Genomic DNA, 22,642 nt, shown 5'->3' on the forward strand with positions numbered 1-22,642 from the left:
AGCAAACCATTGCTGTTGAGGATGGCCAGGAAGTGAGGGCAAAGTGGAGTGGAAACATTACCAGGGAAATCCAACTCAAGCCATCAGAGAAGGGATGACCTGTAAGGCTCCTAAGCCCTCACAACTTATGCTGCTTTCTGAACTCTCACAAACTGATTAGCTAGACAAAAGTCCTTTCAGATACATTGGGTAAGTTCTCCCCCTACTTTACACTGCAAATTAAAAGACAACTGGTTATGAGATACAGAGTCAGTACGCAGTAGAGCTCTCTGGGTGAAGATGACCAAAGAGGGATAATAGACAAGCTTTATGTCATACTATAGACTACAGACCTTTTAACTCCATGGAGACCCATGTATCGGTTTCCTCCTTCCCACCTCTCTGAAGGGGAATATGGGAGTTTTAAGTTCACTTTTAATACAAGCTTTAATTACTATAATGAAGCCCTACATATGTATTAAAAAGAAAGGGAAAAGGGGACCAAGTAATCTGCACTCATAAGGACAAATAACGATCCTGGATAAATTAGTGTATGAGGAACCTGCTTTTATAATCCATAAAAGCAGCTGGCTGTTCTGCAAAAGAAGAAAGCCTAAAAAGACTGGTTAAAACTAAATTTAAAGCCTTTTTTGTCTGCACTTCAGATTTGTTCATGAGAAAGTAGGTGGATACCCTTAGAAGTAACTCTCCACTCCAAAATTCTGAGAAAAGTCCTGACTGTTTCAGGCCAGAGAACCTGGAAGTTATGTTTGCCTTTTAAAATATTTTGTTTCCTCTTGGCAGCATGTCAATCCAACTAAAGAGTCACATGGTAGATAGCAGGAATGCTACAAGCTGAAAAGTGATTTGCAGTTACCATGTTTGGTTTAGCTCCTGGTTCAGTGTCAGAACAGAGATTCAAGGACTCTGGGAATGCTTACTGGAACTAAATTGTTTTGGTTCTGCTTCACTAGTATTGTGAAAGGCTATACCAAAAAGTCCTGGATTACAGAGTTTATACGTTTCCAGCTGTATGAAAACCCAGTGAAACCATTTGGTTTCAATTTTCCATCTGAAAAGCCTTTCTTTGTGTAATAAACAGCAAGAACACTCCATAATCAACACAGTCTTAATCTATCACAGTCTGTTGTGGTTTTATCTTTGGAAGCTTCTCTGAATTACACATTTAAGTGTAAGATCAAGCCAAAATTCAACCGAAGGAATTTAGCAATTATGAACTAACAAGCAAATCAGTAGTACTTCAAAGTTTCACTAAACCTGCTGTGGTCTAGTGCAACTTCAATATATTTCCTATAGTATATGTGGAATTATATCTCCTGTGCTTCAGTCAGTTGCAGAACACTGGAAAAGTTGCTCAGTATGATCAACTTTTCCTAAGGAAAAGGTCCCATTTGTCCAAAATCTTCTTAAAAGAAACACAGAATTCAGACTGTAAAGCTTCTCTCTACCCAAGCTTTCATTACTCTAGTTGAATGCTATGAATGTACTAGCAGGAGAAAGACGAGGTACCACTGGATTAGACTCATGGAAAAGATTAGTAAAGCACAGGGCCTAACTAACTCTGCTAATAGCATATCAGTGACTTAAATCAGAGACAAAATCATACCCAAAAGGTCTGAAATAACTATCAGACAGTGAAAGACATTTTGGTTACAAAGATGATTTACATGGCTTCCATTAAATTTCTGAAAGTCTTTAACAGTAAGTAGAGCTATAATATTTCTGATGCTTTCATATCCCCAAATAGTTTCAATTACACATAAGAGGCTTGACTGAGCTCTTCATAGCTAAGTCTTCCTCTCCTTCTGCTGCCTCCTGTTCAGGAGAGAATCAGGGAATTCCCTTAGCAGACATTTACAAGTGAAAAAAAAATATTACCAAAATCTCAACTCTTACCAAGTTGCAAGGATCTTATAATTGGTGCTTTATACAGGGAATTTTTTTCTTTTATTTCTTGGTCGTAGGGGAGTTTCCCACTTCCCACTCATAATGACAGTGTACGATACAATCCACTGCTCAGAAGCTCTTGATTATTCTGGGAATAATACATATACTAATACATTTTGGACAGATGGACTGCTTCTGAGAGATGACACAGAGCTATACCATGACTTCTCTTGTTGAGAGTATTTAATGGACTCACTACACCTACTTGTCTTCCTGCCCAATGATCCAGATACAGCCAGCAACTGGTTAAGAACTAGCCACATTTATGTTAGCGCCTCTGGAAGCAATGAGGTCGTTAGGATTTGGACATTTTTAAGACTCATCTTGACAAATGCCTGAACAAGCTAGTCTGAATTCAGTGCTGACCCAGTTACAGGCAGGGGGGGCTGGACTAGGTGACCTTCAGAAGTCCTTTCCATCCTGGATTTAGCTAGTGTGTCTGTAGTCTGGAGAAATCCTGACAGCAAACAACTGTGCAGTTACTGAATTATTTATCTGTGCTGCTGGAATTATATCAAGGCACAAGTTTAATACACGTTCAAATGACTTAATGGGAAGAAATAGTTATTCCCTACAGGAAGGCTTTAGGTAAAACAGATAATTGAGTTCGGTTTACAAGCGGCCACTTGGTCACAGGAAGTGTATGCACAGTTTTACTTCAAAAACTGTAAAAACACATGGGGTAAGCAGCAGTAGATAGGGTTTTACCTGAAAGGTGTGATGTCGTAATACAGCAAGGCTATGGTAGCATACCAAATAACTCCTACCTTTCCCCATCCTTGCTTCTTCCACCATGTACTCCCATCCTCCGATCTGCATCAGCACTATGTTCACCAGGGAGCAAGGAACCATGATTAAGAATTCCCTTGGCAAGGAATGGGGAAGTTAACCTGATAACAGTTTAACACATCAAATCCTACTTTGTAGCACCAAACCATTGCATAAGCAAAATGAAGGGTAAGATGTGCTGGGAACAGTGGGCATTGACAGGGTGCCTGGGGAGAGGGCACGGAGAAAAAGTTCTTATGTGCAGCATTAAAGTTCCAGTCTTGTCAGATTATAGCACAAGTTTGAAACGTTGAGGTGCTACTTCATACTTTTACTGTAAGCAGCCTTTTTTCAACAGGAAAAATTTGGAAGGTATTCTGTTGACTACCATAATTTGAACATAAGGAGTGATGGGTTCAGCTAAAGAAACTTGGAGAGTAAATGTTTTTATTTTCAACAGCAAATGACTCTGCTTCTTCTGAAACTGTATCCGATTTTCTTTTCTTTTTTTTTTTTTTTTTTATGAAGGGAAGTAGTCCTATAGCCTAGTCATGCTTACATTTATTTCTAGTGATCGTGTCATAAATCTACTCTGGATTAATAGAGGACAAATATACATCTGTATCTGTATTTATCTCAGTTCTTCTAAGACCATAATTACAGATAGGAAAGCTCTAAATTGCTATTTAGAGAGGTGATGAGTCTTCCAAGAAACTGGTGGCTTACAGGTACGTACCTAGTTCACTGAGCAAGTCCCTTGCACAGCAAGGCTCGAGTTCAGAGAATAGCCTATATCCACTTTCTTTAAGGGACTCAGCCCATAAGGGACTACAGATACAGATTTTATCACGCTTCACCAACTGTATATAATTAAGTAGTATTTTGGACTCTTTTATAATCTTAGATTGAGCAGGTTAAAAAAAAGAACAGGTTTTACTGGGTATAGATGGGTGTGCACACTTTTCAAATTACAGTGTATTGTAGCATAGTCATTTATAGCCAGGCTACCTTTGCAGTTAGCTATATTACCGCACTTGGTTAAAACAAGCACATAACCTACCTACAACAGCATTTCTGAATCTCTCCAATACAATTACAGAACGCAGATTCCAGTCACCAGATTTGAACAGCAGCCTACAGACAAGACATGAGATTGTCTCCCCTGCCCTTAGTATTAATCAGTCTGAGCTTAATTAGCAGCTCAAGCAGTAGTCTCTCCTTCAATTATGTTCTCCCCCTTCTAGAAAGTAAGGAAGTATAGACCTGTACTAAAAAATTAGGTTGAACAAAATATGTTATGTCCTGAAATAAGGGCTCATTCCCATTGGGATGGCATACAGTAGCTTATCACAAATGCTTTGTACCTGAGCTCTGTATTTTCTCCTCTTCCCTTTTACATCTTTTTGAGTAATTTTAGTTATAATTCTGCAAAGTACTGTTATATAACCAAACTATAAATAATAATATTTAAAAATTATTTCTTCTAATAGCACCACCCCCTCCTAAACGCATTCTTTACAAGATGAGATTTTACAGTGATGAGGTGTAATCTGCCCTCCCCCCCAACCCTCAGCAATTTGCTATTTAGCTAGAATCATATTTAGCACCAAAAATACAGCTCTGTATTATCATAAAAGTTCTGTCAGAAAGTACATTAAATACGGTATCTTAAGGAACTGGTTATGTGGTAGCATTCCAGTGGAGAACTCTCTTACCAGAGCCTGATGACAGAACAGGTCCTTTGTGAGAAGGTGCTTTAATTGTGCTGATAGTTTTATTTTCACATCCCCTCTTCAAGGGCAACACAGATGGCACCATTTTAACAGCCTTGGGAGTTGATGCACTTCGTAGTGTGATTGGGCCTTTCTTTGGTATGTTCTTCCCTTGTGTTGTCCCATCTTTCACAGAAGGCATCTGTTTAAAAAAAAAAAAAAAGGCAAAACCAACAAAAAACCCCACACACCACCACTGTGAGAAGCTATCATCTCCCTTTCCAGCATCTGTAATGAAATACTGACCACACAGGTAAGGGCTATGCTTAGCTGTACACTGTCACATTGTCCACACATCTGCAGTTCAGAACCTCAAGAATCATCTCCTGAATGGCCTTCAGTAACAAAAAACTATTAGTTTGAAGCTAATCCCTAATGACAAACACACTAAAGAGATTACAGAGGTCATTTTACATCAGAACTTCTTCCTCCCCAAACTGTAATTAAGCCATTCAATTACATGACTGCACCTATCTCAAAACGAATTCTCTATCAAGCAACTACACAAGTTAACACACCGAGGAGTTAGTTGTCCTGTACTACCTGAAACATCGCAACCCTTACAATAGGTTTCCTGGTCTAGGTCTTACATTGCAATGCAGAAACAGGTTAAAGTCTTTCACGTTCAGGTGACACAGATAAAACAAATCGGGAGTGGACACAGGACAGGTTTAAAATAACTGGTTTATATGTAGCACTCATCTACCTTTCATACAAAATTCTTGCTCCAGTTTATACAGGCACAAATTCATGACCACTCAAGCTGCAAAGTTAAGCCTATAAAGGTAAACACATAATAACGCGCAGTTCTTCGTACGCTTTTCTGTGACTCAAGATGATATGCAGCTATTTTGTCATATAAATGCACTTTCCAGTTTTGACTCCAATCTCCATTTTCAGAAGTTAGTCTGTACTTTTCAGAAGACTAGTTATTAAGTGTAGTCCAGCTGATTGGTCTACTGCGCATTTTACAGATTTTGCTCTGTTGATTTTCCAGGTACCAGCAGAACAATTAATATCACAAAGGTTTCCATCTTCGCAATGGGGTGAATTAAAAGCATTCTCTCCAACCCTTGGCACCAAAAGGAAGGAGTGAAACAGAATGCAAGTTCTGAAAGACTTTAGAATTAAAACAGACCAGCCTTCATGTTTATTTAGGTTTTCAAGTTAAATTAGTTATTATAATAAATATTATTTATTACTTTCTTCTGTATTGTTTCAAAAATGTATAGCTGCTTCTGTTTTAACTGAAGTAGCGTCCTCTGTATATTGAGCTTTACTGGAGTTTTTCTGGCATATCAGTAAAGCCTGACAAAAATTCCAACAACACCAGTTTTACCAGTAACAGCTGCTGCCTCCATTTCACCAATTTAACATAAGCTGTTGAACCCACAAGCAAACAACAGGAGGGACTACACGCAGCATCAAGACTCCAACTCTGTGTCCCTACCATGCCTCCTGAGATCTTGGCCGACCCAACCCCAAAGCTCCTCCCTTCTTTCCCACCGTTCCTTTTCTTTAACCTTCGTTAAAAGTATTTGAAAGCAGCACGTTTCTCCTGACAGGCAGCTGACTCATCCCAACCAACCAGCGTGCGCATACCTCCCGGCCAGGAAGTTTGCACCTTCCAGCTGGCCAACTGCCCAAAACCAGGTATATGCCCTCTGCATGAGAAATATTTCCTGGCTACTCTTTACAATTCTAATGAGTCCCGGTTCTACTTCAAATAAACAAACTCCCAAATTATTCAAAGCAGACAGTTAAATTAAGATGTTAAAAATAAAATGCTTAACCAACTTGTTGGTGTTTGGGTTTTGTATGACTTTAATATTAACATATGCACAAGACTTCTGTAAGTAAGTCTGAATCCCACTATCTTTCTTTCTATTAACGGTTGGACTAGATGATCTTTAAGGTCCCTTCCAACCTAGATGATTCTGTGATTCCGTAAATTTAAAAACTCTAATTTAGTTCTAAAGCATGTTTTGAAAGAAAATACCAAAACCAGAAATTTATGTCTATTAGAATTATCGTGATAAAAGCATATATTAAAAGCTGTATTTAGAAAAACCTCACCAAGTTTTGCTATGCAATTTTACCTGTTTGACTAAATTAAGACTTGTTTGCTTTTATTAGAAATCTTACCAACTGCATTGTCTTAAAAAGACTTGACCAAAACAACTTTTATACCATGGAATAAGATGAAGGCTGAAGACACGAAATTGCATGTGAGGCCAAGTGCAACCAGTTTTTAAAACAGTATTTCTTCGCTCCCTTCATTAGGGAGAGACTTTACCTCAGAACTCAACACAACAGTCACATTTGTAGACAAAAAACTCATTCCCCAATTTCCATTCAGCACTGTGCAATGCAGAACTCCCTTCTTCCAGATTTACAAAACATGTAATTAAGTATGTAAAGAAAAAAAGCTTACCAAAGGAACAGAGTGCAGGTCAAATGTTTCATTTGCCACATCTTTTAACAAGGCTGCTTCCAGAAGAATTCCCATGTTGCTGTTTTGCTCTTTTTCACCTCCGGTCGAGTAGATGTTTTGAGTACAGGGCTGCACTGAAGAGTTTGCAATTTCCATTTTATCATTCAGCATCTCTTTTGAGTTCTCTACACACGTTGGAAGCGCAGCAGAAACTGAGGAGCATGCTGAATGCGTAGAGCTTGCTTTGCCAGTGTCTTCCGGATTCTGCTTTAACACAGGTGTCTTTGAAGCCTTGTGGGAAGCGTTTCTGGGATGTGTTGTGGCATGTATGACTTGGCTAGTGAAGAGGTGTTTGTTAAGATGTAGCTTATGGGGCTTACTCACAGGCAATTCCACTGTATTATCTTTAGCTAGATCTATTTTCTTTTTCAGCACTTTTATAGAGGGGGACAGTTGCCTTGCAGAAGCAACCAGTGAAGACGAGGAGACAGTTGATATCTGGGTGGACTGGGGAGACTGTTTTAATGCTGCACTGTCTCTGGACTGTAGCACAGGTCTAGACATAACCTTTGGCTTAACGTTTTTGAAATTAGGTTTAGGAAAACTAACAATCTCTGATTTCTTCGCTTTAGTTATTGTTGACACAATAGGAGACCTGCCCACTGGTTTTCCTGCAGTTTGACCCAAACTAGCTTTAAGCAAAGGCCTTCTATTATGCCCTCCTAAAAACGCCTCATTTGGTCTTCGTTTAGGAGACTTGTCTCCAAGTTCTGCCAAAGCTGAAACAGAAAAAGTTCTATTTTTTGTTCGTTCGTTAGGTGTTGAAGTACACAGAGCAGAATCGCTTTCATCAGCTGTAGGACTGAAGACCACAAAAGTTGCTTCACATTTCAGGTCAGGCATAACTATCCTCTTTAATTTTGGTACACTGTGAGATATGTAAGAGGTGTTGTGTATATCCTGAAGAGCAGCATTTCCACAGATACTTTTTTCTTTGGTTAAGGGTTCACTGGTTTTCTTTGATACTTGTTCTCCATCCATTTTATCTACTGGGAGAAGGTGTACATTATTTACAGGACTATCCATGCATATCTCAGCACTGGAATTCCCAGTTTCATCATGGTCAGGGCTATCCTGCAAGGATTTCACTTGGTCATCTTCATTAATATTAACGCAGGGTGATAATGCATCTCGCCTATAAGGATTTATACATCCAGCAGTTAGTTTTACAGACTGTGCTTCTATTTCCTGTGATTCTTTGTCAGTCTTGTTAGTGTTTTTTAGATAGTGTTCAACAACCGCAGAGGCAGGACAACATACTTCAAGTTCTGAATGGGCATCTGGGCTTTCTGAAGCCACTATCATAGAGGAAAGATGAGGTGTTCTTTCTGAGCTAGTTCTATCAAATTTCTCTCTCATACATACTTCAGAAGATATTAGTGTTTCCCTTGGATGCATGCCATCATTTTGATCAGTTCCCAGAGTTTCACCTATAATATTAGCAACATCCAACGTGTTCAGGTGGCAGCATGACCTGTCATTTACCAGGGACCACACGTTCCACTCTGAAGCAGGAAGAGGTAATACACGCTTAGAGTCAGTCTGACTGTAAGGCACTGATTGATTGATACTCTGATTTTGCATTTTTGCCATAGCAACATTACCTGCCAGTAAGTTGGTTGTTTCTTTCAAGTCACAGTTCAAAGGATACACACAAGTCTTCTCAGTCACAAAAGACTTGCATGCAGCATCTGCACCTCCCAACAGAGCTCCTGTGCAGTTGTATGTACCAGGTGTCTTCTGCAGAGGAAGTGCTTCAGTACATTGTTGTTTTAAAAGAATACTTCCAAAGTCACTCTTATTTTCAAGAATGGTACCATCTTCATGCTCATTCACTGTATTTTGGTCAGTTGAATTACTGTGTATCTTGGTGGCACAATTCTTTGAGGAAGGTGTAGCTCTGTCATGTGCATAGTTATTTCCATTTTCATCCCTTGTAAGTAAGGAAGACTTCAAGCCATTCTTTGCCTTGTCATCTGACTTTTCAATATTCATTTTTAAGGCTAAGCTTTAACCTGTTCTCATTTTATACTTATTTAAAATCCCAGAGAATGCAGATTCTTTTGAACCTTGCAGGAAAAAAACACAGCTTTTCCCTGGAACGTGTCAACTGTCCTGAAAGATATTTAAAAAGTAGTTCTTTGTTTTCATGTTTCCCAAGAGGATTCAAAAGTTCTAGAATTAAAGAGAAATGAAAAATGATTGGCCAAACCAGGATTTTAAGACAGTAAGCATTCTTAAGCTGTTAGTCTTTGAATCAAGTACAGCTACTGTGACCAACTTTCTTAAGCAAACTAGGCTTTTCCAACAATGCTGTCCATACATGCTCTACCTTCACAAGCTATTTCTGCTCCCCTGACTTCCAAGCAACTTTTGAACCCTTTGGTCAGTTGTAATTGTGACTTTAGGGTTGCAGTCTCAGATACTTGGCTTGCTTGACTTCCACAAAAGCAAAGGAACAATCCAAAAGATTTGGCTCCTCAACAGCAAAAAGGTAACTACATGATAGAACGAACCACCATTTTTCCCTCTTCCAATAGCAGGTCCCAACAAAAGGGCACGGTTCCTCACACACTGTGTAGTCAAGTTATGAAGCTTCTTACTGCATGGTGCTTGAAAGCCAAAAGCTTACACAGGCTCAAACACAAGCAGGTAAGAGCCAGGTAAGAAAAATCTGTCCAAAACTGAATACCAAACTGACTCAAGATGCTCTCAGTCACAAGCCGCAAACAGTTAGGAGAACTCTAGGAAAGAATCACTACATGTTCATCCTGTTCTTACACACTTCACTCACCATTTAGCCCTGGTTACTGCCGGAGATGGGACACAACACTAGGTGGATCTCCAGTCTGACTGTGTCTAGTCACACATATATTCTTATATACAAGTTTGCATGAAGACAGGAAATTAAGAGAGATCTAAATTGTAATAATGATTAAATACTGCTGTATAAACTGGGGTTTAGAACAGACACCAGAGCAGCAACACAGGAGCAACAATAAGAATCCCAGTGAAGAAAACTTCAGTGTTCATCCCTTGATGTATACAGCAAAAAGCAGTAACAACCCCAGACAGCAGCTTCTCTGCACTGAAGGCCTTTTTCCTGACTTTCGAGGAAGCAATGCACAGCAGAGGCAAATCAACATCTTCAAAGATTAGTCTTAAGACATCTGAACTGAAATCAAGAGAAAATGGGGAGGTTTATAATCAGCTCTGGGGTTACACAAGTACACTACCCCAGTGCTGCTGGGGTACACAATGGGTAGATGCACATGGGACCCCTTCAGAGTCACTGGAGAGCACTTCCCTATGTAGCAACAGTCTTCATCTTCTATAAAAATGACACAAGATCAGCCAAGTGGGGAAACAATTCCAGTGTCTTCTCCAGCAGAGCAGAGCCACATATCCTCACCCAAAACCCTATAAAAGCAGAAAGGGGGATAGGGGGGAAGATGAGGGAAGAAGCATGCAACAAACAAACAAACAAAAACCTAAGAGAAGAGCCCTTGCAACACATAAGGACAAGTTCCTAGCAAGCACTAAGACTGCACTCAGGTACCAAAACCACAAGGATATGAGAGAGAAGATCCAAACTGTCCAAAGCAGCCAGAGATGACCTCCATAGCACAACTCCACACGAAAGGCGCCTAGTACCAGAAATGAGACTGGCGGTAGGAAGAACTTCAGATTTATAAGATATGGTTGCAGTGGGGTCAAGGATCTGGCAGGAAGAAGGGTCACTTTCAGAGCAGTAAAATCTAAATGGGAGGGATAGAGTTCACTGGGTCCAACAAAGGAAATCAGGCTGAAGATGCATTCACTAACAAAGGTCAGCTTCCCAACTGATGAACAGGGAAATTGGGCAGGTGTTGAACACCATTACATCTGGAGTAACAGATTGCAGCACTCTGCCATCACAGAATAGGAAGGAAGAGGACACTTGCCATGAAAAATGATGAGCAAATAGGTCAGTGGTGTTTAACTAAAATGCAGAAACGTTTAACTAAAATGAGTGTGGTGTCCTCAAATGAGGATACTGATATAATGATGTATTTGAAATTTGGTGTGAAGAAAGCAGCAGGACATGAACATCAAGATTAAGTATATAGGATTGACAGAATAATGCACACTAATAGCTTTAAACTAGATTTGAAGGGGGAAGGGGGCAAAACATCAGCCCATCTGAAGTGCATGTATACCAATGCACACAGCATGGGTAACAAACAGGAGGAGCTTGAAGCCATGATGAAAAAGGAAAATTATGTTGTGGCTCTCACAGAAACATGGTGGGATGTCTCCCATGACTGGAGTGCACCTGTTGATAGCTACAAGCTCTTTAGAAGGGATAGACAAGGAAGGAGAGGTGGTGGAGTGGCGCTGTATGTTAGGGACTGTTATGATTGCTTTGAGTACAAGTGTAGTGAAGACAGGGTGGAGTGTCTTTGCGTTAGAATCAGGGGAAGGCCAACAGGGCAGATGTTGTAGTAGGAGTCTAATATAGGCCACCCAACCAGGACAGAGAGGTGGATGAAATATTGTATAGGTACTTAGGAGAAATCTCATGATCGCTTGCCCTTGTTCTTGTGGGAGACTTGAACTTCCCAGACATCTGCTGGACATACAACACAGCAGAGCGGGACCAGTGCTGGAGATTCCTGGAATGTGTGGGAGATAACTTCCTGACGCAGCTGGTGAGTGAACCAACCAGAGAAGGTGCCCTGCTGGACCTCCTCTTTGTGAACAGAGAAGGACTGGTGGATGATGTGGCAGTTGGAGGCCGACTAGGGCACAGCAATCATGAAATAATAGAGTTCTCTCTTCTTAGAGAGGCCAGGAGAGGGGGAAGCAGAACTGACATCCTGCAATTCCAAAGGGCTGACTTGGTCTTGTTTAGGCACCTGCTTGACAGAATCCCTTGGGAGACGGTCCTGAAGGGTATAGGGGTCCAGGAAGGCTGGGCACTCTTTAAGAAGAGTCTTAATGGCACAGGAGCAGGCGGTCCCCAGGTGCTGTAAGAGAAGCCAGCACCAGAGAAGACTACCCTGGCTGAACAGGGAGCTTTGGCTGCAACTCAGGTAGAAAAGGAGAGTTTACGGCCTTTGAAAGAAGGGGCCAGCCACTCACAATGATTACCAAGATGCTGTGAGGCTATGCAGGGTGGAAATTAGGAGGTCTAAAGCCCAGCTGGAAATTAATCTGGCTTCAGCAATCAAGGACAACAAGAAATGTTTCTATAAGTATGTCAACAGCAAGACCAGGGAGAGTATCCATCCCCTGCTCAATGAGGGAGGAAACATGGTAACAAGTGATGAGGAAAAGGCTGAGGTGCTTAATGCCATCTTTGCCTCAGTCTTTAATAACAAGACTAGTTGTACTGAGGGAATCCAGCCTCCTCAGCCAGAAGACAGAGACTGGGAGAACGACCCCCCCAAATCCAGGAGGAGATAATCAGTGACCTACTGCATCACATAGACATACACAAGTCTATGAGACTGGATGGCATACACGCAAGGGTGCTGAAGGAGCTGGCTGGGGTGCTCACCAAGCCGCTTTCCATCATTTACCAGCAGTCCTGGCTGACCGGGGAGGTCCCGACAGATTGGAAATTGGCCAATGTGACACCCATATATAAGAAGGGTCAGAAGGATGATCTGGGAAATTACAGGCCTGTCAGCTTGACTTCGGTGCCTGGGAAGCTGATGGAGCAGCTCATCCTGAGTACCATCACACAAGACATGTGGGACAACCAGATGATCAGGCCCAGTCAGCATGGGTTTATGAAAGGCAGGTCCTGCTTGACAAACCTGATCTCCTTCTATGACAGGGCGACCCGCTTACTGGATGAAGGAAAGGCTGTGGATGTTGTCTACCTTGACTTTAGTAAGGCCTTTGACACCGTTTCCCACAGCATTCTCCTGGTGAAACTGGCTGCTTGTGGCTTGAATGGGCACAGATTTTGCTGGGTAAAGAACTGACTGGATGGCCGGGCCCAAAGAGTTGTGGTGAATGGAGTTAAATCCAGTTGGCAACCGGTCTCGAGTGGTGTCCCCCAGGGCTCGGTTTTGGGGCCACTCCTGTTTAACATCTTTATTGATGAACTAGACGAGGGGATCGAGTGCACCCTCAGTAAGTTTGCAGATGACACCAAGTTGGGTGATTGTTGATCTGCTCGAGGGTAGGGAGGCTCTGCAGACGGATCTGGACAGGCTGGAGCGATGGGCTAAGGCCAACTGTAGGAGTTTCAATAAGGCCAAATGTCGGGTGCTGCACTTCAGCCACAACAACCCCCAGCAGAGCTACAGGCTTGGGGAGGAGTGGCTGGAGAGCTGCCAGTCAGAGAGGGACCTGGGGGTGTTGATTGACAGCTGGCTGAACATGAGCCAGCAGTGTGCCCAGGTGGCCAAGAAGGCCAATGGTATCCTGGCTTGTATCAGAAATAGCGTGGCCAGCAGGGACAGGGAAGTGATCTTACCCCTGTACTCGGCACTGGTGAGGCCGCACCTCGATTACTGTGTTCAGTTTTGGGCCCCTCACTACAAAAAGGACATTGAATTACTCGAGCGTGTCCAACGAAGGGCAACGAAGCTGGTGAAGGGTCTGGAGCACATGTCGTACGAGGAGCAGCTGAGGGAGAGTCTGGAGAAGAGGAGGCTGAGGGGAGACCTCATTGCCCTCTACAACTACCTGAAAGGAGGTTGCAGAGAGCTGGGGATGAGTCTCTTTAACCAAGTAGCAAGCGATAGGACAAGAGGGAATGGCCTCAAGTTGCACCAGGGAAGGTTTAGACTGGATATTAGGAAGCATTTCTTTACAGAACGGGTTGTTAGGTGTTGGAAGGGGCTACCCAGGGAGGTGGTGGAGTCCCCATCCCTGGAGGTCTTTAAGAGTAGGGTCGACTTAGCAGTGAGGGATATGGTATAGTTGGGAACTGTTAATGCTGGGTTGGTGGTTGAACTGGATGATCTTCAAGGTCTTTTCCAACCTAGACAAGTCTCTGATTCTGTGAATATGAGAATTATTTTAAAGTCTGAAATTATTCGACCTAAGTTAACCACAATGAGTAGTAGAGTCCTACAGACTAAAAATCCAGAGCTAACAGCAAAACAGAATATTTGACCAGCACTTTCAACTATTTCAACTAGGGTGACAATACTGGTTGCAATACACTGAGACAGGTCAAGGAGGCTATAGGACCCCATAATAATGGGAGATTTCTGTTATCTCAATGCTGATTAGGTACATTGAAGAATAATTCCCTGATCATATTTTTGTACAGGATTCAATGACTGCTTTGGGAAACAAGTTTGCCATGACTAGAGAAGCAACTCTTGATTGTTCTCTAACAAAGAAATTTAAATCTTCACAGAAACCATATAAACCATTTTGGAAACCACAGCAGGGGAAAGAAAACAAACTCACCAACAACTTTGGAAAGTGTAAAATAAAGCCAGGACACTAAGTAATGAAATGCAAGTTACTAAAAGCAAGAATGCATCATTCAAAAAGCTGTCATTTTTTCCTTAAACCTTACTTTCTTCAGCTGGAAACATAGCTTAAATAACTACATTCAAAATACATCTTTTTTCATACCAGTGAAAAGTATAAAGCTTTCAAGACAGTATGTAGGGCCTGTAAACAGTTTTGAGAACAAAAGCAGCACTCAAATTAAAGCCGTTCTACAACTGCAGAAATTTGTGTGCTCAGTGTAGACCAAACACGGAGTAGCTTCCGGTCCACAACCTTGTCTTTACATGGGACTTCACATATCTGTCTCAGACTGAGGGTAAAAAGACCATGGAACAAGTAAACAACAAGCTATCGAGATCAGACAGCACCGTCCTCTGCCCCTCCTTTCCTCCCTCAAGATGAAATGGCTTGACTAGCTTAAAATCTCCTGGTTCCTTAAGGTCTAGATCCTTTGCCTACCCACTGTTATTCAACCCCTACAGAGGCAAGAACAATTTTAGTACCCTCATTTTCATCTTCCGTTAGGAAACCTATGGCACATTCAAGAGTTCTTCCAAAAAAGTCTTCCCCGAAGGCAGGGCAAGAACCTGTCCTAAATAATTTTCCATTGATTTAAGTCAATCACAGAATCTACTGCTGAAAAATATTTGCAAACAGCTTTCACTGTTGTTTTGACACATTAAAACTAGTTTCTACTTGTCTGGAGACTAGCCCATAACACAGCTTGCTCACCTAGTCATGCAACAAAAAATTAAGATTCCATGTTGATTCAGCATTAGCTCAGATCCAACCAGAAGTCTTATCTCTTTCAAGAGCTTTTTCACTATAGAAAACAGGAACTTCAATATGCCAAGACTTAGCCAGACTGAGATCCCAAGAATTTAAAGAATTCATTAGCATATAGTATGCATAGCTAATAATGCCAAAATTTCAAAGAACACAGGCAGCTAAGTAAACCTTGATCCAACGAATGCTGAAAAAGCTCTAAGAAAAAAGTAGTTTTGAGACTGAGTAGAGAAACAAGAAAGTGCATTAAAGTTGCATATATGAATGTGTACATGTACATACAGAAGCCTGCTCACTCAGTACTCTGGACTTTCACATAACCAGAGAATATACAGTAATAAATCACTGATTCAACTGTTTTTAAAGCAAATTTTCACTTTAGTAATCAATGCTTTCACGAGCAGCTAGAGCAGCTTCAAACACAGCTTCATATCCACATTTAAGAGTACTAAAGATGTCCTGCATAAAAGGTGAGTTATTCCTAAGGATTAACTGTAGTGTATAAAAATCTGTAACCTAGATGAACTTTAGTCCTCAAAAAATTGAACATACTAGTACCTGCTGAGTTACAGTATGTCATCAGGTTTATGAGAATGCTTCCTGATGATGACAAATTGATCTTCAAGGTCCTTTCCAACCTAGATGATTCTGTGATTCTGTGAAATTCTTTAATTTAAGATCTGCCACAGGATGCTGAATGAAAAATTAACCTCAGTCACATCTCCTCCATGTGAATAGTCAGTAGCAGATGCAGAGACACAACAGTTGCACCTCCTGAGAACATTCCTTCCCAATAATACACTGTTCCTCGCAACTAATGACTTGGGGAACTCTCTGAACTAAATACTACTCAAACTCACTTTGGGTTTGTCTTAGATCAACAAGCATTATGCATGCCTGGCCTCTACAACACCCTACAGTGCAGTGCAAAAGAGTACAGCTGTTTTGTGCCTTCAGTAAAGCTCAGCTTGCCAGATTTCAGAAGTATATTTCAAGTGCTCACACACTGCAAAAAAAGTCGTAGTTATCAGAGCTCTAAGCTTTCCCCTTCCTCAACACATACAAGATCTTGGGGTAACAGAAGCATCACTTCAGAAAAAAAGGGAAAGGAGCTTGGCAAGCAAATTCCTCTAAAAGGAGGAGAGATCAGCTGCCAGCAGCCCCAGATCCAGGAGAAATACATTACAACACACAAAACTGGGTTCAGAGCAGGATCCTGTCACTTCTACTAACCTATAAAGTGTATCCAGGGATGTGCTGTAAAAGCGCAGAGAGACAGTGACTTATTCAGTGCTGGGTAAACAGGAATCAAAACCGTATCAGTTACAATAGATAATTCAAGCTACAAGTTTACAAATTACTACAAGAATGAAAGTCAATTTGTGTTAGTGAACACAGACAGTAATAATTTACAGTTTTTCTGGTACTCCATCTGGAACTTGGTTCTTTCACCCACACCATCACAGAGCGTTTATTCAAACCCATGCCCTGTGTTTGTGCAGCCTGTATGAAGGGGACGATTGGGGGTGGGTGGGAAATAAATCTGAAAGGAGAGGGTATGCCTAGACATGCAGGAAGACGGTCTAGAAGTGCTCTAATCAACTGAACATGCCTCGATACGAGACAAAATGCACCATCATCTCTATTTCATCAGAAAACTGTATTACACAGTCATGACTACCACAGTCACTGAAATCAGAAACCATTTAAGGCACTTCATATGTCAACGCATTACCACTACAACCAGTCTACTCAACCGTGTTCTGGAACACAACACCATCACACAAGTCCAACTTTTTCAGCACGTACACCTGAAGGCAGACAGGGAAGCATCCAGAAGGGAGTCTACAGTGACCAGGCATCCTTCCCAACATGCTCTGTCCAGTGTTGCTCACACGTTCTATCAAAAAGCACTGGAAAAACACACAATTTCAGGTAACACTGCATTTGCACAGAATTACAACGTCAGAGCTCCCTGTGCAGCCTCAGTAATGCCACATCGTGATGTCAATTAGACTGTGGCTGAGCTAATTCAAACTGTTAGAAGAGAGGATGAGTTAAGCTCCTAGAACAACTTCACCCAATTTATAACATTAAAAGTACAACATACTCCTAGAAGTGAATTACATGAAGCGCTCACACGCTAATGACACTGCTTGCTTAAGAACACACAGTATCATCAGTGCTGGCACTGTGAAGCTGCTGTGTTTATAACAAAAAAAAAAACCCACAGGGTAACTAAGTGTCATCTACCTGATTTACTCAAAGCCATTTTAAAAATCAAAATCAATGTGAGAAGAAGAAATAATGTGCCAGTTACACTTGCAAGCAATCATGCAGGCATAAACCAGAGTTTGCCTCCTACTTGGCTATTTGCCAGCCTGCTTCAAGACTGAAGCACCAGCGTAACATACAAGTGATAGTAACCAAGGAGCATAAATGTCAATCAGTTAAATCTCAGCATTAAGCTATGGAAGAAGTAAAGCAGAAAGGTAGCTGAGCATACAGCTACAGAAATCAGACATCCTAAAGTTGTGAGAGATGCTGACTTCTCATAAGATGTTCAAACCATGACACCATCAGACTACCCTAAAACATATGGCTGCTCATGCTAACAGGTACATCTACCCTAGTAGCCTGCTCCTACTAGTGACTAAATGGTTGTCTAACAGAGACAGCAATGCTACCGCTTTCCCCAGACTCACAGCCTCCAGTAAATCAGTCCTCAGAGCTTTGGTTCAATGGAAAGCTTCAACTGCTTTTGGACCCTTCTCCTCCTTGACCATAGTCATTGTTTTCCTGAGATGAAGAGTCTGTATCTATTTAATTGTCCATAAACTCTGGCCATCCCTGTTGGCCTGCCTTTAAGGATGTTAGGCTGTTGTCTCCATCTTCAAGTTCAGACTATTATTTGTAAGCACATAATACACTCAGACATTTCAAGGGATTTATACAGGGTCTTGATAACATAATTCTTCTTCCTTTGATAATTGCCAACTTTTGATTTTTACTGTAAAGTAAGTTCTGGGAGAACTCTGTATTCAGAAGTGGAAGACTGGTCCAGTCACTTTTCTTAAAAGTAAAGTAAGACAATCTTTTACTTAGATAATCAAGACACTTGAAAACAGTGTCTAGAAATGGCATTTATTATTTTGGGGATTTGGAGGTGCAATCTCCTAGACCAGGAAGTTCTGCAAATGCACATGCCTTTCCCCCACTCTGTTTTACAGCAACTGACAAGATGAAACTCACAGAAGTAATAGAGATAAGTATACACAAGCCAGTGACAAATGCTAGCTATTAAGGCAGTGCAAGTGCACTTTATTACTTGAGATTAAGTGCATGATCAAACAAAACCAAAGCTATCTATTTGAATGAGCAGATAAGAATACCAACAAGCCTCTCGCTCTCAAGATTTAATCAAGCTCTCATTCACAGCTTCATTAAGACAGCATTCACTGCTCTAAGTGGCACAGACTACTCATGGGGTTTTCAAAGTATGGTGCAGTACACAACTGCACACATGGTCAGTTATATACCTAGGTATCATTCGTTTATCCATTGACATCATAAAAAAAGGGTGGGCATGGTTTTCTAGGAGATCAATATGCAGTCTGTTACTCTTTAGGAACTTCTAATAATGACATTAAGTGATTACTTCCTGGTTAAATTAGTCATCAACTTCTCAGGAAGATGCTTTGGGGTTTTTTTTGCTATTTTATCACAACTAAATTGTTTAGCAGAAGCATATGTTCTTGTACGAGGAAGGATAAACTTCCAGGTCAAAATGAAAGCAAGGAGTTGGAACTTGAAAAAAACAATATGGCACTTCTGTGGAAGGTCAAGGTTCAAGTTCTTTTTGAAAGAATTGATTGAATAGCTAAGCACAAACAAGACTGAGACTGTCAGAGCCTAATCAGTGTTCAAGTTCTTTGACTAGGTAGGGGTTACAAATACTGCTCTCCCCTTCTCTGTTTCCTGGAAATCAGCAAAACTGGTTTTCTCCATTTCTACCATTTAAAGGGTACATTTATACATTTTGGTATCTTCAAGTTACGAAACAGCAAGACAGGATTACTCACAGAAACTTTCCTAAGATTGAAATATTATCAGTGTAGGAAGAAAGGTGGTAATAGATTATGAAGAACAAAAAAGCTTTGTGAATTCATGCTAGGTCTGCCCAGCCACTCGCATACAGCAAGTAAGTGAAATTTTAAAGTTGAACAAATAAGGTTTGTGCTCGTCAAGAATGTCCTCAAGTTTCAAGATAGTCTTCAGGTATCTAGCAGTTTTCCTGAAGTCTCTCATCATACATTCTTTAAGGAAATTTCAGCCATCAGCACCCTTGCTGCCCACCTTCCTTTGAACAAACTTCAAACATTAAAATTTGAAGTTGGGCTGACCTGTTCTGAACTAACCGCTCAGTCCTCTCAACAACCTCTCTACTCTGCATTATATGTTTCTCTTCTTTTACACAGCTGTGAATCCTCTTAACTACCCCCATATTCCTCACTTGCTTCTCATCCTAGCTGAAGTGAAACCTAGTACAGAACACAGGGAAGCAGTGCAGAATAGCCATTACACCTTAGATTCTCAAGACAAATGGCGGAAGCAGTGCTGGGGGGTGGGGGTGTTGGTGTTTTGGAGGCTGTATGTTTTGGTTCTTTGGTTAGTTGTTTTTTCTCAGTTTGGTTTTAAAATATCCCTCCAAGTATTAGGTCTACAGACATTTAAATAAGTGAAGACTTCTTGTCTGCTGCTAATCTCCTCTTTACTGACAAGTACAAGGCTTTTACAAAATGGTAAGTACAAAAATGGCAGAAATACTCTGCAGAGGCAGCACCATACCGCAAAGGTGGTGGCTAAAATACCAGTCATAACCCTGGAAAGAAAAATAGTTCTTCTTTCTTAACAATGAGCCACAACTTAGTCATTCATTTGGCAAGTCAGAGCAGAGATGGCTTTAAACACTACCACTGAAATAACTCCTGCATTAGATATTCGCCTTTACAATCAAGTTTTAATGCCAAGCAAATATACCACAATGTGCTAGGCAGCATACACTGAGACTACTTAAGGTTATGTGCTGACTTGAAACACTTAGTGTTCCTGAACTATTTTATGAAGCATCTGTGCCCCTAGCTCTAGCATGAGTGGTACACAACACGTAGCTGACATTATCAGTATTCTGGCTATAGTGACTGTGTTGATGGAATCGGATACTTAAGGCCACAGAAAGACTCATCTGTTCCCGTGCACTGCATGTCCTTTCAGATCTTCACCTAAAACTGAGAAGCTGTTCAGCAACTACCTATATTTAACACCAACATATAATATGAACTAGTTTACAGAGCATCTGGAGTACTCTCAACGTAGCCTGTAGCAAAGCAAGACACAGTACATACAGCAGTATTATTTAGTTCTAGTGGATTGTTCTGTGTATATATAACCTGATTAATTTATCTGAAAAAGCAGATCAACATGGTCTCCAGTGACTAAAAAAGCAGCATCTTTGCCATGATATCCTTTTGCAGTACAAATTGAAGACTTAATCAAAATGCTTAGGCTCTCTCATGTTAACCAGGTCAGAAGTTTAATCAGCTTGCAGATTTTGCAGACTCAAAGATGCTTGCTATGCAGAAGTGGTCATTCATTCAGAAAAGACTACTACCAGCCAAGAACAGTTTCCACTTACTGTACAAGAAATTCTACCACTGAGTTAGGACTGCACTTTTGCACAGCAACACAGCAGAAATTAATTCTGAAGATGCTGTACTTGTCAATTAAAGAACAGTTGTTACTACACTTTTTAAAAAAAAAAACAACACTATTCAAGGCTACTGATTATACATAGTGAACAAAATCTATTAAAACTGCAATAAACTGGTTACAGGAAATAATATTTTTGTAGCCAAATAGGAAACAGTTCTAATCCAATGATTAGGAGTCCTAAAGGTGCATTGGTTGTTGAGAATTTTCAGTAAGTATTGCTGAATAGTAGTTTAAAGCCTATCAATCCTCACAGTTTCACCAATATTTCACCTGCAGTGTTGCACAACTGGCATCTGGAGCAACCAGGCAATTCACAACCATTGTTCCAAACGTCATAGTCTCAAGAAAAAAAAAACGAATAGATTGTTTTTATATTCAAAAAATATTACGTTCCCTACAAAGGAAACCGTTTTTCACAGTGAAGATCAGTCTTGCTACATGAATTTATTTTTATGTTTTATTCTTCTTACATTCTTTGTTTGTTTGCCTTTTGGTCCCAGAAGACACAAGCCTCCAAATCCAAGAGAGAGTAGCTCCGCAAAAGCTAAACACAGCACTGCACCTCCGCAACAGAAAAATGACAAGACAGATGTGGTGACAGTTTTGCAGAGCTGTTCAGAGAAAATAGCTTGATTTACGCAACGCTATTAGGTAGCAGGCTGTGGTCAGCGCTCTCTGGAAAGCACGAGCTTCCCATGCTGCTTGACATGGCTGCTAACAGGGCTGAAATTCCACCAGGACCTGATGAGGGAGGGAAGAGGGAGCTGGGCACACGTTGCTTGAAGGGCTGCCAGGGCAAGGTTATCGGTCTCACCCAGATGATCTGGAAGGAATCTAGATATACAGGCTGCCATCTGACTGCCTGCGGATCCCCCTTGGTGCTGGGGAAGGGGCTCCACTTGAGCCCTGAGAAGCAGCACTCCTGTGGAGGGTGCTGCATCTGTGGGGCAAAAATGGGAGTCAAAGCTCCTGTACAGAAATCACCCTGTCAGTCCCTCTGAGACCCTGTAGGAATGCTGTAGTCTAGCAAAGAATTATAAATGTCTTCCTTAAGATTCAAGCGGTGCAAATTTATTATTTTAATATTTTTCCTTGAATCAAGCTGCTTAAAGTTAGGCACCAAATCAAAATGCTCGTTATAGTAGCCTATGTTTTGTTTTACAGTATAGCCAAACCTCTACACCAAAGCTTTAATCCAAGAGCTGAAAAGTGTTTTAAGTTCAAATGCTAGCCTCTCAAACAGTTCTCCCCACTCAACTGTTTAGCTGACTTGACAGCCTCCCACAAGAGTAAAGCGTATCTAGATCACCAGATCATTACTGACACCCTGGAACTACAGTTAGACACTATATGGGAACATTAGCTTTGACATCAACTCCCGACTGACCAAAATCAACGCCAGGGGCAGTGACAGAAGTGTTTCACACCTGGTGCCACATCCATACATGATGTTCCCAAGTGAGTTTCAGCTTCTGCTACAGCCTCCCCTTGAGATGAGAGATGCACACAACTAGAGCACATTGCACACACAGGCAAAGTACTGCCTCTGTGCTACAAAGTGAAAAAGCAGCTGCCTGGTTTTACAATACACTAGATCGTAAGCCTTGAATAACTGACAACCTAACAGGGGCTACAT

At 41.1% G+C, this 22,642-nt stretch overlaps 1 protein-coding gene across 3 annotated transcripts in view; it reads right to left on the bottom strand.

The window, feature by feature from the left end:
• Nucleotides 1-22,642, bottom strand: part of MTUS1 (microtubule associated scaffold protein 1) — a 129,230-nt gene that overhangs the window by 81,674 nt on the left and 24,914 nt on the right. For 2 of the 3 annotated variants that reach the window (XR_012628683.1, XM_074866300.1), the window contains exons 2-3: nucleotides 6,922-9,156; nucleotides 4,431-4,629 (exon numbers count right to left, since the gene is read on the bottom strand). Coding sequence is in view for 2 of the 3 variants with exons in the window: in XM_074866300.1 (XP_074722401.1) it covers nucleotides 4,431-4,629; nucleotides 6,922-8,976 (2,254 nt within the window). In the remaining variant the exon portion in view is untranslated. Of the gene's footprint in view, nucleotides 1-4,430; nucleotides 4,630-6,921; nucleotides 9,157-22,642 lie in introns of those variants that run through there. The other variant, XM_074866301.1, reaches the window with a different exon arrangement.

Source organism: Strix uralensis, chromosome 4, assembly GCF_047716275.1.
Source record: "Strix uralensis isolate ZFMK-TIS-50842 chromosome 4, bStrUra1, whole genome shotgun sequence".
Taxonomy (NCBI): domain Eukaryota; kingdom Metazoa; phylum Chordata; class Aves; order Strigiformes; family Strigidae; genus Strix; species Strix uralensis.